At 42.6% G+C, this 19,651-nt stretch overlaps 1 protein-coding gene and 1 long non-coding RNA gene across 3 annotated transcripts in view; both read right to left on the minus strand.

Annotated features, from left to right (window-relative positions):
* Positions 1-19,651, minus strand: part of LOC117269545 (DNA repair protein XRCC4-like) — a 56,041-nt gene that overhangs the window by 29,385 nt on the left and 7,005 nt on the right. For both annotated transcript variants that reach the window (XM_078161898.1, XM_033646619.2), the window contains exons 2-3: positions 18,494-18,637; positions 15,758-15,948 (exon numbers count right to left, since the gene is read on the minus strand). In XM_078161898.1, the coding sequence (XP_078018024.1) occupies positions 15,758-15,948; positions 18,494-18,635 (333 nt within the window). In that variant the 5' untranslated portion in view covers positions 18,636-18,637. The remainder of the gene's footprint in view (positions 1-15,757; positions 15,949-18,493; positions 18,638-19,651) is intronic.
* LOC144458723 (uncharacterized) lies at positions 351-12,252 on the minus strand. The gene is made up of 2 exons (XR_013488110.1): positions 3,187-12,252; positions 351-2,980 (listed from the first exon to the last, which is right to left on the minus strand). It is a non-coding gene; the product is annotated as an uncharacterized LOC144458723 (long non-coding RNA).

Here is a 19,651-nt window from a genome sequence, read left to right on the forward strand (position 1 = left end):
TAAACAGTACTGTAGCAGAGTGTTTACGTGCTATGTATGTGACCGGCAGCCATCTTGAATTCGTAAGTTGCCGTTGATGCAGTTGCTCCGAGTTTCCGAGTCGGAAATCCGATCTCAGTGTGCTTTCGAGTTTAAACTTCTGACTGGGAACTGGGAATTTCTGACCTTCGAGTACAAAACGAACACACCATGAGCCACGGAACCTGGACTTTTTTCACCAGCACATCACGGTATTTCCAATCAGCGTTGACCCATGGAACCTGATGGACTAGGAGTCCCATCCTACTCTCTAATGTGCTATGTGTGAGCTCAGTCCTGCGTGTTCTTTAATGAAGCAATAGGAGAAGATATTCGGTCTCAGTTAATGTAGTTTATTAAGCAGTAAAGGAATAAAATTACAGAGCTCTGGGTCTCAACTTCACGTCCCTGACGAACAACAAAGGTGTGTCAGTTCACGAAGTCTGACCTCCTGTCCTTTCCCTGACCCAGTATATTTGAGCGTAACAGAGTGTCATTGTGCACGCAAGGCGTTGTCCTCTTCTCATTGGCAGTTCCACTTCCTCCTTCACCACACCACGCCCCTGCCTCGTGTTAATCTGACTCCTTCCCGCTGGCGGTGGGGGCGTGGTTCCTGTTTTGAAAGACAAGAGAACAACACAACTCCCTACACGTGCTGTACCTTACTATCTGTATATCACTTTCTATTCTTTTTACCATATATGAAATTAATTATCTAAGCATTGCGGTATGTGCTCCTCAGACTTCATGTCTCTTCCTCTCCTGTACTTCTCCACTTCTGCAAAGCAAACACATTCAGATCAGCTGAAATCATCTCAGTATTCTCATTGTTCACACATCTAAAACTTATATAGTGAAACACAACTTATAGTAAAACACGTAACATCATTCTATTCCCAACAAACCCCAACATTTTAATCAACACATTAAGGCGTTTCCCTGTGACATTTTTGCCACAAAACCTGGACGTTTTTCACTGACATATTGTGGTATTTCCCTAGCGTTTGTGCTTTGGGACTTAGTTTTCACCAAGTTTTTCACCAACCTATCTCAGTATTTTCCAGCGGGATTTGAGCCACCTGACCTGAACGTTTTTTGCCACCACATCACAGTGGCGTTTGAGAATTGTTTGAATGTATTCCTGACAAAATAATGCAGTTTAATGTGCCTGTGGTTTGCAGAAATTCATAATGCCAAATTTTTTTCTAACGATTGGGTTGATCCAAGTTAATGAGTGTGATTAAGGTCACCACTTGTATCTGGATGCTCCACTCCTCATGTAACATGTTTGACCTGGTCACTGACACATAAAGACCACTGTCCTCTGGGAAACATCATCTACCTTCAGACATGTTTACACACAGATAAGAGGCAGAGCAACGACTATCACCACTGACCTCTGTGACCAGCAGCTCCTTAAATAACTGACCTTTACAGCTGTGTGTGTGCAGATGTGTGTGTGTGTGTGTACAGACCAGTTAACAACAGAGATAAACAGTCAAAGTGTGGTGATCGAGCTACTGCGTGAACCAGTTAATCTACAACACAACAAATAGACATTATTTCTTTTATTGACGCAAAGACAGAAGAGACGGAGTGTTTATGGACCTTGTGGGTCAAATTTCAGTAATCGGTGAGATTATTTGAATTTTCTGTTTAAGTCATTAACCGAGATATGCACGTCCTCTGCTTACACGACGATACGTCATAATGTGACAGAAACCAACCATTCATGTCTCATGTCATCCTCCATGTCTTCCCACCCTCCTCTGTGTTCCTCCATCACACCTGCTTATTTACAAGCGTCTAATATTTGCCAGCTATTACTTCACCACCTCTTAGAAATGTTAAGTAAATAAGCTCAGACTAAAATACTGCTGGAAGTGGAAATACCTCTTCTGAGCTCAAACACTTCCAGTTGTTGCCTCATCATACTCACTCAGTGTGCATTAAGCTGTTAAGCACAAACAAGAAGTTGAGCTGTCACCTGACTGAGAAGCTACTGCTCGCAGTTTGATGTTGTTGACTGGCGTGAGACACCAGCGGGGTTGGCTGCACACTGTTGATGTGGGCAAAGGTTTCCCATGTTGTCATAGAGACGCTACTGTTTCAAAAGCTGTTTCTGACTCACTGATTCACACTAATTAACTGCTGGATGCTTTTATTTGGGGAGAAACCTCTGAGAGCAGCTCCACCTATTCTAGATTTACTGCCAGACTGGGTGAGAGTTGGTGCTGATATACTGCAGAGCTGCTGAATGTTAAAGTCATTAATGAACCTGCATGTTTATGGTGAAAGAATGGAACTTTGTCAACACAGTTTGAACTCACATCCTCGGGAGTTTGAACCTGTCAAGCTGAACTCAGAAGCTCATGCTGCAAAGAACAGGAGGACCAGTGACTACACTAGTGTCACTGTAATGTAAATTTCAGATAAAAAGCATTTAGAAAATGGATAGCTGAATTCTGTTGGAATGTACAGTACCTTTCAGTTATTCAGAACTACACACTCTCAGAGCAGCAGAGCGCCAAGCAGAGTCAATGTGTGATGACCTTAACCAGTCATTAATTCATGTAGGAACAGAACACTCTGTTTATTCAAACAACAGCACTTTCATTTAAGTGTGGATTCTCTAAATCTAAAGCCTACATACATCCCCCACCGTACCACTATCCGAGACCAGCACACCATGAGGACAGAAACAGAGGGCTCGGCGGAGACAAAACACCTGCCGCAACAAGCCAACACGCCGTCTGTGGTCATTTTGACTTGACCAGAGGACTTCTCGACAAGCCGACTGGCTGTTGAAACAGGTTCTAAAACCAGAGTTGAAGGTGACACCATCAGCTGGCTTGAGTCGAGCTCAGACATTCTAAAATGGTTTCGGCTCGTCCAGATCATTGGTCTGAACTCAGCTTAAGAATCGTTGTGGTTTCGTTAGCATAGAATGAGCTGTTTATATCTACATACAGAGCGCGTCCTCGTCTACAGAGATCGCCATGTTGTTCTATAGTAGCACAGAACAGACAAACCAAACACTGGCTCTACATAGGACCATTCGTGTAGTTCTCCTACATGCTTGGAGAAGTTTGAGTTGGTTGCAATCTGCAACCTCACCACTAGATGCCACTAAATCCTACACACAGAACATTTAAGGTCAACTTCAACCTCCATGGTGGACTAACTAGAAAAGCACTCAGAGAGTGCAAACTAGGCACGTGCTGGTTACCGGCGTCACGGTTTACCACGGTAAAAGAATGTCACAGTGTCACTAACCGCCCATTTTCCGTTCCGACGGTAAAGGCCGACGGTATAAATGGTACGGTCATAAGGGTTACGGGTCATAAATGGGAACTTCAGGAACTCAAAACTCAGAAATAACTCTGTGCCAGTCGTACATTTCACCTGGCACACACTCTGAAATCATGCATGTGCAGCCGCTGCAGTCAGCACAATTACTGGGGGGGCAGCCTCAGTCAGTCAGTCAGTACGTCAGTAATTAGTGTAAATCCACTCACGTGCAAACTGCAAACATGGCTGGAGGAGGCGAAGCTGAACTTTTCCCACCGGCGAAAAGGACGAAGTTGGTGGTGTGGGACCATTTAGGCTATCAGAAGAACCCCCAGAGCAAAGGCAAAGACCCGCTCCTCCCGTGCTGAGCTCCAGTTCCCAGTGGGCCGTGTTCACAGGCTGCTGTGCAATGGAAACTATGCGGAGCGTGTCAGTGCCGGTGCCCCCGTCTACCTGGTGGCTGTGCTGGAGTATCTGACCGCTGAGATCCTGGAGTTGGTTGGAAACGCTGCCCGCGACAAAAAGAAGACCCGTATCATCCCCGTCACCGGCAGCTGGCTGTCCGCAACGACGAGGAGCTAAACAAGCTGGTGGGCGGAGTGACCATCGCGAAGTTAAGAAATGGCTCTATTACTTTTAACGGGTCTATATTACACATTTAAACAACTGGTGTGATGATGCGTTGCACTGACAGGAGATGCCTGGTACGTGCTGTCGCTCATGAACGGTCAAATGAATATTAGCCTACCGTTTTAAAGTGTAGAGCACAAAAATAGGACGACGCCTGTTTTATTATTATTATTATTATTATTACTACCGATTACCGTGGTATTTTTGCCCACGGTTATCATACCTTCAAAATCTCATACTGGCACATGCCTAGTGCAGACCTCCGCCAAGCAGGTGATATTCCCTCCCTCTCCGCATCAGATTTTGCAGCCTGCATCACAATTAGGTTATTTGCATCACTATCATTATTATTAGGTTATATATACCTTCACCATGGAGACACTGTGGTGTATTTATTCAAGTTGGGAGGGAGTTGTAATCAACAGCAGCGTCTTGTACATACTGTGTCATTGAGTCAGGAAAACCCCCATTCAGTCACCCAATAAACTTTATGTATTCTTGACAAACAGACCAACGCTGGCGAAAACATAACCTCCTTGGCGGAGGTAACAATGGAGGAGTGGACTGAGTAGTAAATATCTCCTGGGGGAAAAAAAATCACCCATTTATCCTGAAAGATATGCACAAATACATAGATAAAATAACCTCGTAAGCTGCACAGCAACCATAGGCAGTCAGAAGGGTCAGCCTATCCTCATTACCAGGTCGCCAAAATCAACGCTCTATCAAGCCTCTTGGTATTTGATACCGACACCAGTGGCACCATTTGGCATCTCTATGGGATGCACAAGGCTTTCAGCTAACTTCAGCTGCTGCATAATTCGACTCTCAGAGAAACTGATGAACTATAAAGAGCGAGAAAGTCCATCTAATGCGGGATGGAGAGGAGTTGGATGGGTCAGACAAACAAAACTTTCAGCCAGGAGACCACTGTTCGTGTCCCGTGTGAAACCAAAATCCAATGTTGTTTGAACGTGGTCATCATGCACTGACGTCACTCACATGATGTATTTACAATCAGTTGCGAACTTATTCAGCCCAACACATTAAGTTTCTAAACCTAACCAACAGTTTGACGATTACTTGACAATCATGCTTTACGAGTTTCACCCAGGAGACCGCTGTGTGTCACATACAGATGTTAAAGGGATGCAAAAAGGTGCCTTTAGCATCTGCATTGCACATTAGGGGTGTATAAAAGCATCAGCTACAGCTGAGACCGATGGGAATGCCTTTAGTTCTGCAGGTATTTGGTCATAAACCAAAGTGTTGAACACATTAAAATGCTGCTGATGAAAAGTCAGAGACCACCGTAGTTATAACAAATGATTCTGAAGGGAACATGAATGATGAACCACATTTCATCATAATCCATGCAATAGTGGTCGAGATATTTCACTGATGACCACACAGAGAAACCAAAAACCTCATGGTGGCACTTCACTGAAAGTCAGAGGATCATCCTCCAGTAGGGTTCATTCTACTGGAGGATGATCATCACTGAAAACATACACTTTACCCAACACAAACCAATTTTGGCAGCAACAAACATTTGATTTCAACATTCATGGCATAATTTATATTCTAAAAGTTATTACATCTCATGTTTAAATCACCACAGAGACAACAGAGCCACCGCTGAATTACCGAAGAGCTGCTGCTGCTCGCATCTTTGAAAACACTGGCGCAAATTCTCCAGTGGGCGATATCTTTAATAAATCACCCACATACTGAAAATCTCGACAGTCAATTTGTTGCCTTAAAATGAAAGAATTTAGTGACACAGCAACAGTCTGGCTCACATCGTCTGCCATCACCTCTGATTCATGTGAAATGCATGCTGGGATACTTGTCGACCACACAAGTTCCCACACACACACACAGTGGAAACTAACAAAATACCAACCAAGCCCCAGTAGAGAACACCTGCGATGTCAAATCATTGTTCAGCTGCAGTGCTGAATTAATTTATGCATGAAGCACACACTCTTCATATTTATCCTTCACTGACTCCCACTGATCCAGGACAAGTGGGCCGAGTCGCTCAGACACACAGGGGAAGGTTAAAATGTAAAAGAAAAGAGAGAATGTACTGAGCAGCTATAATGTAGGTTTGTTTTGTTTTAGTTTTCCATTTATTTAAAATTTACATTTTCAGTTTTTGTTCTCTGACAACGAGCACTTGAGTTTTGCTCTGATTCATCTTTAGTTGTTGTCACAGTTTCCTATAATAAGTCCAACAGTCAAACACCAGTTCTAGAAATTAATCACAGCAGCAGCAGCAGTACACTTTCTCCACGCATCAAATGAGAAATTGAAAGCAGTACTTATTCAGAGTAAGTCATCTCAAAGTAATTTTTTTATTTTCACTTCCTGTTTTAGTCGTACTTGCCAACCATTAGACCTCAAAAATAGGAAGGATTTCAAAATTAAAGCAGGGAGTTTTCATTCTAATTCTCTGGAAAAAATACAGAATAAATTTCCCTTTTTGCGTGAATCTCTGGCATAAACTAATGAATCAGTTTTTATTCAGTCACTTCTTCACACCGTGTGACCGCCGTGCTTGACGGAAAAATCAATGGGGCAGATTTTACAAAATGCATTCCCCTGTCCTTTAATACTTTCTGTAAGAAATGGGAATTATTTTTTCCTCCAGTGTTTCTTTCTCTTAGGACTCTCCATTTCTTTCTCCATCTCTCAGTCGCTGAGGAGGACGAGGTGTGTCCTGAGTGTGTCCGTTCTAAGTCACGTGCACACCAGGAAACGAATATTGGTGTGGCTGTATTGTTGTCCATGTGGAAACAGTAGACTTCAAGAGTCGTAGGGCGAATACACGCTGTACAGTGCCAGTAGTTACATCGAAAAAGAAAAAAGGGTGTGGGAGTTTGTCATAAATCTGGAGAAATATAGGAGAACTGTGACATACGGGAGGATATCGGGAGTAGGCAATGAAAAACGGGAGTCTCCTGGGAAAGTCATGAGGCATGGCAATGGTTCCAGTTCACATTATAGCTGAAGTTTCATTTATACTTTTCTTTCATTTTTAGTTAGAGAATCTGTTCTAATACAAACCATTTGAGTTCAGCAAGTTTATTCCTTCAGACATTTCTCATGTGAACAACCTAAAGAAAAAAACCTGTATGTTCAGGGTCCCCTCTGTGTTTATGGTGGAATAAATAAAGAGTGCTCGTAACATCAGAAGAAATTATTAGGTTTATAAACTGTAGCGGAGCTATATGACACAGCAAAGGCCACATATTTAATGAATGAAGTGATTGTTTAAACCATCATCTAGTAACTACACTGATGTGATGGTGCTCGGGCCACACCATCTAACGTCCACCTTATTGAACTGCTGCAGCTTGCACTCTTGCGGTGTTCACACAGACAGCATTGCTGCTGCAGGACTGTATTTCCACGATTAAAAGCTGGCACTCTACAAAGTTATAGAGCAGTGCAAGCCACAGCTTTTTCAACAACACAGTCCTGAAAATATGTCTTCCCCCCATTGTTAAAATATATATATATGTATGTAAATGACCTTCGCCACATTCTATTTAAATTTGCTTTTATTTTGTTAGTTGAATTGTAAATGCATGCTCTCATCTTGAAAGGCAAAAGCCAGGAAGTTAAAAAGTAAAGGCGGATGCTTTTGTTTTGAAAGAATTCAGTTCCGTTAGTGTGAGACTAATACGTCTACGTAACGACAGTAAAGGTTTAGCGCCTGGCTGATAAAGGCACAAGGTTTGTCTACATTTTATTTCATATTGTGTTTAACATTGTGTTACTTTATAAAATCTTTTAATGGTTTCTGTGAGTTTAAATGAGCATGTGGACGTTAGAAAATACACTATGTTGCTGTTAGCTCAGTGTGCCTCCGGTTTGTTACGCTAAGAAAGAAATGTAATATTTTGTTTTTGTTTTGTTTCATTGTAGCTCTTACAGTGCATTCATGGTATCTTTAGAGAATATTGTGGAAAATAAAGCTTCATGAACCATCAGTCAGTGAGGTACAATATATATATGTATATTTTTCATGTCTGTGACAAATATAGACATTGAACTGTAGTTAAAGGTGGTACGATGGCATATTTATTATCAAAAGACCACTTTCACAGTCTATATTTGCGGTGCGTGTCACACGGACTCCTATTCTCTATGTCCCGCAGCTGAGCAGCAGCCGAACCACGCCTAAGCAACACTGCTTACGCGGGCCATGTGGCTGTTCTAACCTGTTAACATGGGCGCCAAAAAAAAAATTGTCATGAATGCAGCTGTCATGAGTATTGAATGCTCTCTATAGAGACTAAAACCATTTTTGGGGGACTACTGAGGATTGACTCGCTCTTAGAGCCAGCCACAAGTGGCCATTAGAGGAACTGCAGTTTTTGGCACTTTATGTTGGCTTAATTTTTCAGCACCAGAGGCTTGGTTGTACTTCATGGTGAACTTGTTGAAAATCCCCTGCAGCTAAAGGGTTAAGATGCCCACCATGAATCACAGTGTTCGAGGTCCTTGGTTTGAGTCCAATTCCTGTCATCTGTGATATCTCTACTGTCTGTAATAAAGATTTTAGATGCCAAAAAACAAAAACCAGGCAGGTCTCAAATGTCTTGCTTCAGTCCCTGACCGCCAACTGAGCTTCTCTGAAACTCCCATATTTTCCAGAAATGCACACAACTGCTTCATCTTCTCAGCAGCTTCCAACTGAATAAGTCACTCTTGGAAATAGTTTGCAAAACTCTGATTACATGTTTTAATGTTCCACTTGACGTCATGGCTTGGTCACCTGAACTGCAGGCTCAGGGGTAAAAACAGTTAACAGGAAAGTGATTTGGGATACAGAACGACTGATGAAGCTGAGATGAAGCCATGAGCATCCTAACAGACAACTCGCATCTTTTGTTTCTTCAGTTTGAGACTCTGAAAGTTTGGTGTGTGGGATTTAGGGGCATCTATTGGCAGAAATGGGATATAATATTCATAACTATGTATTTATTAGTGTAGAATCACCTGAAACCAAGAATCGTTGCATTTTGGTTACCTTAAGCCCCGTTTCCATCGAGCAGTACGGTTCAGTTCAGTTCAGTACATCTTTTTTTTTGTGTTTCCAGAGTGAAAAGTTGTGGATGGTACCAATAGAACCGTTCTATACCGTCCCCATGTTTGGTCCCCCCTCTGTTGGGGTACCTAGCACACAGATCTGGTACTAAAAGGTGGAGCTGTGAACACTGCAGTCTGATTGGTCAGTAGAGGACGGTCACTCTGCTCAGGGCTGAGTTGTGTCTGGTTTTGAGGCTCATGTAACCACTGTTCATACTGTGGAGAGTTTTATTAGTAAATGGTAAGTATAAAATGAGCAGCTGTAGTCGGAGAAAAAATAACTTAATTCACTGGACTTTTAAGATGGAACGTTAACTTGTCTTTAAATATCCCATGGAGAGAGACTCTCACTGCAGCCTGTTCTATTTTGTTCTGAAAATGTGGGCGTGCAGCCTCGTTCTGTGGACGATAAACCAGGTGCAGACTGATAAAGGAGGAAACACAGTGAGTGCTGGACGGAGCAGTGAGTGACAACAACCCCGCCCACATTTAAGAGGACTGTCTGTGGTGGAAACACTAGGGTCTAGGTACCATGTCTGAAGGGTTACTGTTGGTTCCAAAGGTACCATACCGAAAGTGTTTGGTGGACACAGGCTTTTATCTGACCTGTGAATACTGGGAAAAAATGTTATTTGGGTGGGTTGTACTGATAATTTATCGATAGAGACAAAGCAGTCATCTTCGAACATGTCTTTTAACCAACTGATGCCATTCCTGTGCCAAAGCAAAGACGCTGAGTCAGATCGAGATGGGGTGAAAAGATGGTTAGAGGTGACTAGACTCTGAAGAAAGAAGTCTCTGTGACCAAAGGACTTCCTAAACTGGGCCCACACTTTAGCCTCTTTTACACTGCCAGATTTTCCACGAATGTCGGGCCAATTTGCCGGCAAGCGTTTATACACACAGAGGCGGAAAGGCGAGCTGATCTGAGGCGCCCAATTTTCCGCCACGTAGGGTAGACATATTTGCGGAACCCTTTAAGTTTAAACAGACCGAGGCAGCCCTCCGCCACGGGAGGGGCTGTTGATGACTTGTGGGAGGAGCTGTTGATGACGCCGCACGTGTGACCCACTGGCGGTGGATAAACAGGAAACAGCTGATAGCAGGATAGTAGCAAGAGGGAAACGCAAACCTGACAGACGCTGTAAAGATGAGCAACTGGGGAGACAAGGAATTGCGCACCCTCCTTGCCCTCGCAAATGAAGAGGCCATTAACCGTCAGATGACGGGGACGGTGAAGGACGGGCCGACTTACGAGAGAATCGCCGAAGGACTGACCAGCCACAGCTTCCCTCCCACGTCACTGTTTACGTCACACGCTGAGCTACACGTTTTGTCACTTGCTCACGCCCCCCATTGCCCCGAAAAAGGCCCATTCTGTATAAACAAAAGTAGGCAGGCGGCATTTTGCTGCACTCCCCGATTTTGTTTTTATACTGCCAATGCTGAAAAAAGACTGATTGGGCTTTCCTGCAAATTTGCACAATTCCTATTTTAAGGGTATGATGCACAATCGGGTTGTCTATTGATTTTAGCAAGGAGTAGTTAAGGACTTCTGTCCACTAGTATACTTGGATGATTTTTTTCTTACCATATTTGTTCTATAGTTGGTATATTCTTGTGCTGCTTTAATGTTTTTTGGTGAGCTAAAGACAATCCCCTTCTCTCGATTAATAAAGATGTTGTTCTGTTCCACTTAAATAAAAAGATTTGTTGAAAAATGCACATTAATTTGGTAACATTCGTCACAGTGAGCATCTGATTGTGATTATACCGAACACAATACTATATCAGTTGTGAGAATAAGCCTTTAAATCTATTGAAGTCAGTGGATTTAATAACACAAAACATTTGCCAAACACAAACCAACATTAATACCAAATGTCTCCGTCTTACATGTTTCTTATTTGAGGTGGAAGTCAGCCGTGTTACAGGAAACATGCGTCACCACAAACGCACAAACACACACACACACACACACACACACACACACACAGACGTTTGGTATGCTAACCACCTGAGGTAACACCTGTATGTGTGTGTGTGAGGGTCTCACTTTTGGGCTCTTTCTGTGTTTTGCAGCTTTAACAGGAGCTGCGATTAGAGGGGAATGAGCCGGCATTAGCAGCAGCCTTTCATTATGACTCATAACTTTATGACAGATGAATTACTGTTTTTTTTTTATTTTTTTTTTTTTTATGTTGAGCAAGAGAAACCCTCCGATGACACACACCAGCACACTTCTGTAAAACCACTGTTCCTAACTCTCAGTTTTAAAAATTGCAACAGACGCACTTAGATTTCCACTCGGTCATAACTGCCATGGTAACAAGTTTTTGTGCCTCCATCAGTGTGTGTGTTCACACAACTGACCCCTGAACAGGGATTATTCAGTCGATTATTGCTAAACACCATCATGCTGCTCAGCTTCCCTCCATCTCCCAGTACAGATACATTATTGTTATACTTTAACATGCGTTCCTTGGTATCAGTTATTTGTGTGGTCTCCTAACAACATGTGTCTTCCCAAATCAATAGCAAAGATGCTAATAATGAGTCAGAAATATTTGAAAATGAATCTACCAACTATTTTCTTTCGTCTTTTAGCAAATTGTCATCTCAGCACGCTGAAGTGCCACCTCTGTCAAATACACCACACCACAGACTGTATGGGTTACAGCTTCTACTGTGGGAGTGTGAGCTGTCTGAACTAACATTACCTCATAATTATTAACGCTTGTAACGACAGAGTCAACCTGCTTTGGTGTCTGTGTGACTTTGTTGGCACTGGCTTGGTGTTGGATGTTAGATGCTGCTGCTCTGTTAGCTTGTGCTAACCAGTCAGACGTTGAACTGACTATCTAATAAGAGGAGAGCGGCTCATGCGATGGCAGCAACAGAAAGTTTGCTAATTCAGCAGTAAGTCAGGTTTATGGCTACGTAGGGAGCGGTTTCTTGTCTTCGAGTCCCTTATGTTGCACAGCCAAGTTTCTACTGTAGCCCAGAACTATGGAGCTACATTAGGGTCAAAAGTTTTGTACTTGAAAAAATAAAATTTGAAACTGAAAATTCATGGGTTGATCTTGAATTTTGAAAAATACAACAATGTATTCAAAATAAAAATAAGCGTATAATTTTGATTCACTTTGGTAATTCTTTTGAATGAATAATTTATTTTCACTTTTCACTTCCATATATATTTTGACACTTGAGGTCTTATTTTTTTTCAGTTGTATGTTTTATCTTTTCAGATTCAGATCTTATTTTTTACAGTTTCAAATCTTATTTTTTCACTTTCAAATCTTTTTTTCACTTTCAGATCTTTTTTTTTCAGTTTCAGATCTGTTTTTTGAGTTTCAGACTTTTGACCCTGATGTGGCGTGGGGGGCGTGGCATCAACATGTCAGTGACAAACTTCCATTTAGAAATCTGTTTTAGACAGTACTGAGCACCAATTGCGGTATAAGAGCGATAAATTATGCCAGATTTTGCAGTTCAACAGCCACATTTTAAGTGCTGATATGTCCGATTTCCACATAGCACTGTGAACGCAGCGTAGTGTCCGTTTTGCTTGCGATGATGGCGTCCGGTCGGTCGGGTCAATCTGCTGGAGCCCATACATCCAGCACACTCACCTGGTGCCACAAAAATCACCTGGAGCCAGGTCAGGTGAGTAGGGAGGTGTTTTAGGATTGTTTCCTTTTCCCCAAGCTCAAAGGTTTCATCCAGGGGACACGTCTAGATGTGGAAGCATCAACAGGGCCGTGACGATGGAGCTGTGAAAATGTATGTTGTCACAAAAACGACCCCTTAATACTTGTTATGATTTCCCAAAACTTCGTTAACATTTCTCACCTGTGTGCTGAATGTATGGGCTCCAGCAGATTGACCCGACCGACTGGATGCCATCATCGCAAGCAAAACGGACACTACGCTGTGCTCACAGTGCTATGTGGAAATCGGACATATCAGCACTTAAAATGTGGCTGTTGATCTGCAAAATCTGGCATAATTTATCGCTCTTTTACAGCAATTGGTGCTCAGTACTGTCTAAAATAGATTTCTAAATGGAAGTTTGTCACTGGCATCAATTTTTACACTGCCAGTCACATGAATATGCTGTATGTAAGTGTTGAGTCAGAATTTTTTCAGTTCCTACATTCCCTGAAGGCACTGTCACTCATGATTCCACAACCCTCTCAGTTGATGCCACGCCCCCCACGCCACATCAGGGTCAAAAGTCTGAAACTCAAAAAACAGATTTGAAACTGGAAAAAAAAAAAAGATCTGAAAGTGAAAAAATAAGATTTGAAACTGTAAAAAATAAGATCTGAATCTGAAAAGATAAAACATGCAACTGAAAAAAATAAGACCTCAAATGTCAAAATATATATGGAAGTGAAAAGTGAAAATAAATTATTCATTCAAAAGAGTTACCGAAGTGAATCAAAATTATATTTAACCTGAAAAAACGTTTCATACACTTATTTTTATTTTGAATACATTGTTGTATTTTACAAAATTCCAGATCAACACATGAATTTTCAGTTTCAAATTTTATTTTTTCAAGTACAAAACTTCTGACCCTAATGTAGCTCCATACAGAACGGACAAACCAAACACTTAGAGCGTTTACATGGCACTAGAGAAAACAAATTTATTGTGTTAGCCCGACTAAAACTGGACCCTTACAATACATGAAAAAAATCGTACTAAATCGAATTTTCTGAAAGTTGGACTAACACAACCAGATAATGTGATTGGGGGTCAAATTACTCCAAAATGGCTGAGGCACTCTGGGCATGCTCCACAGTTTCCGCCCCAGGTTTTGACCCGGAAGCTGAATAGCGTTAAATGCGTAACAGAGGAAGAAGCCGGTAACAACGTGGCAAAATCTACATCGAGAGCCGTGACTTTTTGGACGGACAAAATGTACAGAGCTGTAAAGTTGTCCACCATGGTACCAGTTAGCTGCTAGCTAACGGTAGCTGTGGTCTGTGATGCACAGTGGTGTAGTGGTAGTTGATGAGGTGGGGGTACTGCAAGGTAGATGGGTGAGTTGTCGAGGAGAGAACAAGTTTACTCTCCAATATATTCCAGTGACTTTTTGGCTGGATAGGTGGGTATACTGTAAACCATTAGAAAAAGAGGTGAGTGTGCTCCGTATACCTGAGTATACTCTCCACTACACCACTGGTGACGTAATAGGTCAACTGTAAAAAGGTCCAATACTAACAAGCTGAAAGGGGGCATATCTCCACCTATTGTAGCGGAGTCGGACATACTTGGGTCAATTAAATCAATTCCCCTCCCGTGCTTGTATACTGGGACAAGGACAGTAATCTGATTGAATGGCCTAGTCGAGCTGTAACTGTAGCTTGACTTAACTGTGCATGTAAACGTACTCAGTGACTTTAGACAGGGACATTTGCGCTTTTGCATCAGTCATTGAAGTTCGCAGCCCCTCCGCAACTAAAGCGTTGGAAAAACGCCAGCATTATTATAATATACATATATCTGCTTTATTCTGTGTTTTTACCTGTTTTAATCACAGAGTCTGTTTGTTTTGGAGAGGAAGACACCTCTGTGCATAATTCAGCTCCCAGTTAAAACCTCCTGAACGTCTGGATCTTAAGTTATCAGAGCAAAGAGGTGAGCACACATTAGCAGGTGCTGGGCTAGAGCCTGTCTGCGCCGAGCTAAACAGCATCTGAAAAACACTACTTTTTTTAACATGAACCTGCTTTATTCAGGGTTTTTATCACCTGGTCTGAGTTTTTTTGAGGAGGAAGAGACCTCTGTGGATAATTTTGCTCCTGGTAAAAACCTCCTGAACCCCTCATCGCGAGTTCACGTTTTGCACACAGGAGAAGATTCAGCTGGTTGCAATCTGCAATTATCACTGCCGGATGCCAGTTTATCTTACACACTGTTCCTTTGAAAGGTGATGATATGTCAGTGTGTACAGTGTAAAGTTTGTTGGAGGCCAAAAATTGTTGTTGCTGATTTAAACTTCATCCTCTGAGGAACATTTATACCAGAAAACTGCAAGAAAAGAGATGTTTTGCTCTGAGGTGTCTTGAGAAGCTCAACTAAAGTATGACAGTACAAGTGGAGCAACATTTAAAGCCAGTGATGCATAATGATAGAAAAATGTACTGCATAATAAATTTATTAAGACCAAAAGCACTGATCTGTAAACAGTTTGCAGCAGCTGTGACGGCTAAACTGTTGTGTGACCTGCAGATGATTTGAACAGCATGAAACTCACATCAGAGCAAATACAGCAACAGACTGTAGGAGCCATTTAAAGGTGCTTCATAGATCTAAAGCATGTGATTATTCTCAGTTCTTAAAGTATTAGGTCTGTTAATTTAACTACAGGTCTCTGGTGAGGCAACACTGTGACTATTTCACACTCTATTCATCACTTCCTCAGCTCAGTCAAGAAATCAAAACAGGCTTTCCTCTGCAGCTTTTGAACACCCAGGGGGGATTAAGGAAGTCATCAAACGCAGCACTGACGTCACGTGAAATATCAACAGTCACCTTACATTTAACTGATAAAGCTGCACAGTGAAAACAAACGCCTGCTTTTGAAATTAACCCTGTGACTCGTCTGCTGGGAAGGAGGGAAGATTTAAATAAACACACGCTCAGTTTATCAGTTATCTGTGTATCACACTGAGACACTGTAAAGACTGATGACACTCACAGAGATGTCCTTCTGAACCTTCTCATACGCCAGCGTGACGGTGGAGCTGTGGTCGGGTGGAGACGGCGTCAGGGTGAAGCTGTAAGTGACGGAGCTTTGTGTCTCGGTCAGCGCCTGCTGGAGGTCCTGGATGTACCTCTCCGTCTGCATCTCCAGCTCCTCCGCCTCCTCACACACCACTGACTCACTCACTGTAAATAAATGGCACATAAGGAATGTTAGATTTACAAAGAGGGCGACACAGAATCAGCCTGAGGAAAACTAAGTGTTGGAAACAGCAAGATAAATTAGCAGAAAGAAGAACTAAACAAATAAACAATATTGGAACTTGTGGGTCTGTCATGTGATGCCATTGAGCCCAGAAATACTTCTTCCCATAGACTTACACTGTGAAAGAGACAACTTAAAAATCAGTGGATCATTTTTTTGAGTGTCACAACCCTTGTAAAACATCTTATTCCACTTTGTCCCATTTTGTCCACATTCTGCCCACAAACTGGAAGTAGCTGGCTAGGATGGCGTAAGTCTCTAAAGTGCCCAATCATGTAGAAGCAGTGCTGATCATCTGAGTAATTTTCTACGCAGCAGTTGATCTCTTTGACTTCAAGAGCCACTGAGCAGCTTTCAAAGGAATCAGCCTGGTCTCGCCTGCAACGCTGTATCCAGGTCTCTTTTGACATCCATGTCAGCAACTCGAATACATTCAGCACAAACCCCAGCATCATGTCTTTGATCCCAGACTGCCCCGACTCCTCGCTGGATCGACAAACTTTCCAGTCTGCTGTAGTCCCCTGGCGCTGGATGGTTTGTGCTGGATGAATCTGAGTTGCTACAGCCACTAATGAAGGTCCATCCACTTATAGAAGTAGCTGCTGTCCACTCTTCTCCTGGTGAGGTAGCCTCCTAGTGGCAGGAAAGAGGCAGAGGGACCATGGGGTGGCTAGCAAGCTAATTCTTGTCTCATTTGTTTTATGATAAACAGAGAGAAAGAGCAGGTGGAGGAGGGGCTGATTGACTTAATGCACTGCGTATAGCTTTACTATTAAATAAGATTTAACCCATTTTAGATAGTAAAAAAAATAGAATATGTGGCAGTCAATGCTGATATTCTGGGGGCCGCCACAAATAAATTAATGTATGAGAAACACTGGATTTGGCTAGGATATACTAGAAGGCCCTTTTACACTGCCAGATTTTCCGCGAATGTTGAGCCGTTTTGCAAGCAAACTGTGAGCATTTAGACACACACAGTCGGACTGGTGAGTTGATCCGAGGTGCCCAATTTTCCGCCTCATAGGGTAATCATATGGGTGGAACCCTTTCAGTTTAAACAGACTGAGGCGCCCTTCCACAATGGGAGGGGCTGTTGAAGACTTGTGGGAGGAGCTGTTGATGACACCGCATGTGCGACCCACTGGCGGTGGATAAACAGGAAACAGCTGATGGCAGGAATTAGCGAGCAGCTAGTAGCAAGAGGGAAACACAAACCTGACAGACACTGTAAAGATGAGCAACTGGGGAGACAAGGAATTGCGCACCCTCCTTGTCCTCGCAAACGAAGAGGCCATTAACCGAGCATTTTGCTGCACTCCCCAATTTTGTTTTTATACTGCCAATGCTGAAAGAAGACTGATTGGGCTTTCCTGCAAATTTGAACAATTCCTGTTTAAAAAGGGCTTCTGCTGCCACTGTTTTCCCGTTAAGCGTGAGACAGATCACTACAGTATACGTCAGGACAAGATCAACAGTTTGAAACCTTAAACCTTATAATGGAAATACAAATCAGCGCGGCATTGCTTGACATGGCGGGGCCAAAAGTGACAGCAGAAGAGGCCCAATAATGTAACAACAAAAGTTTGGTGCAGAGTGGGAATGACAGAGGCACCATTCTCCCTAATACATATCAGGGTACCATCTACACGATTCTGAAGCTGTTATTTCAAGGTAAGAAATTTATATAACGTGGCTTTGTGTACAAGATTTGATTACTTCTTCCACCACTGTAAAATGTAACATCCTTGTCAGCTTGATAAAGGGTAAAAAAGAAAAAAAAACAAAACTTCACTTAAAGTAAAAAACAAGAATAAACAGTTATAACAATTACAGATATCAAATAACTTAACACTAATATGTGGAGTAGAACTTGTTTGTTCTGGAGCTTTCCACCTTTCCACAACATCTTCATCAGAAGATGAATATTGCTCAGTTGATGAAATAGTGGTAGTTTTAGGGCCCCAGAGGAGAATATGTGGAGCTCGAGTGGAGTCTGTTTGTTTCTGAGGTCAAGAATCAGCTAACTTTCAAGCTCAACTTTTACGGCAACATGGATAAGATGTTCAAGTGATGAGCAAAGGTGGGTCATAAATCCTCCCTCTTAATAAAATTTACGAGGGGGGGTGAAAAATAAAAAAGTATTGATGCCATTAAGCAGTAAAATTTTAACGATACTCAACTCGTGATGAGATAGCGGAAAGTTTAAACACCTTCAGTTCTGTGTCACCTCAGAGAATTCAGGCTGTTGTAGGTACACAATAAATCTTCCTCTGAGTGAAGCTGACAAGGTCAACGACACTCTGAAGTGTTGACAGGTGAGGTGAGAAAGGTGTGTGTGTGTGTGTGTGTGTGTGGTCAGACAGGTGAGGTCGTCCAGGTATCAGGTGAGCATAACTCTGTCAGGTCAGACATGTTGAAATGTGAGTTGTGAGGTCACGCTGGGTGACATTTGTATGTTTTTACCGTCTCCTCTCCAGGCGTCCTGTCCGTCAGTCAGCAGCAACTGGAAGCCTGAGCCTAAGTCCTGCCCTCTCCAGTCCAGTCGCAGGAAGTAGGAGGAGTCAGGCTCCGATGAGACGTAGATCTCACGCACAGACACCGTCATCCCTGCAGAAAACAGCAGATAAACCTGAGTGTCAGCAACATGTCTGCAACATGAGTACAGCTGTAACAGTACATTGATAAATGCATAAAGATATTAATCAGCAAGTATTTTCAGAATTTAAGCAATATTTCAAGCAACAATACTAAAAGATGTCCATTTTCAGCCACTACAATATGTAGATTTTCTGCCTTTTTGTGTTTTATATAATTGTAAATTCATATATGGGGGTTTTTATATATATATATATATACATATATATATATATATAGCAAGGGCCTTGCTTTAGAGAGATCGCCATCTTGTATGTAAGGCAGACCGAGCGGATAATCCAGCCAGCCAGAGAACGCGTTTCGCGTGTATAAATGAACCAACGAGGACAGCGGAAGGAAGGAAGAAGGAGGAGGAAACAGCAGAGAGTGTTATTAGTTCGTCGATAGAGAGTAGTGAAAAGTTTTTTTAGTTATAAAGTTTGCGAATGGACCACACTTATCACGCAACAGGAGAGAATGAACCCGAACCGTCATCTGCGAGGAAAAGAAGACGCAACTTCACTCCTTGTGATGCACTCTCTGCGGCGCTTTTCCTCCTGGTGATATATCTCCCCAACGATGGCAGCAGTAGCACCGAATCCCATTCTGTGCATTCAGCCTCTCTTCTCGCCCGCTCAGCATCCAACACATGGAGTTCCTCATCTGTATGCTCCGGCTCAAACAGGTATGGCTCTGGGTCTGTGTCCGCTACAAGAAACTCTTCAAAATCGCGTTCAAAGTCGTCCATTGCAGCTACTATAGTCCAGAGATATTGCTAGGCTAAATAAACAGCTGAGCTCTGTTTACCGGCTACGCTGTCAGTCAGTGTGCGGGCTGGAGATTGAGCAGAGAGGGGAGGGGGTGCCCGCTAGGAATGGTAAACGAGTATGTGTGTATGGTGTGTGTGTGTTACGCTAGAAGAGTCAGAGTTTGGGACAGAGTCTTTTACCCCCTGGAGTGTTACCGGAGTTTCTGGAGTGCTCAAAT

Source organism: Epinephelus lanceolatus, chromosome 19 (genome assembly GCF_041903045.1).
Source record: "Epinephelus lanceolatus isolate andai-2023 chromosome 19, ASM4190304v1, whole genome shotgun sequence".
Taxonomy (NCBI): Eukaryota; Metazoa; Chordata; class Actinopteri; order Perciformes; family Serranidae; genus Epinephelus; species Epinephelus lanceolatus.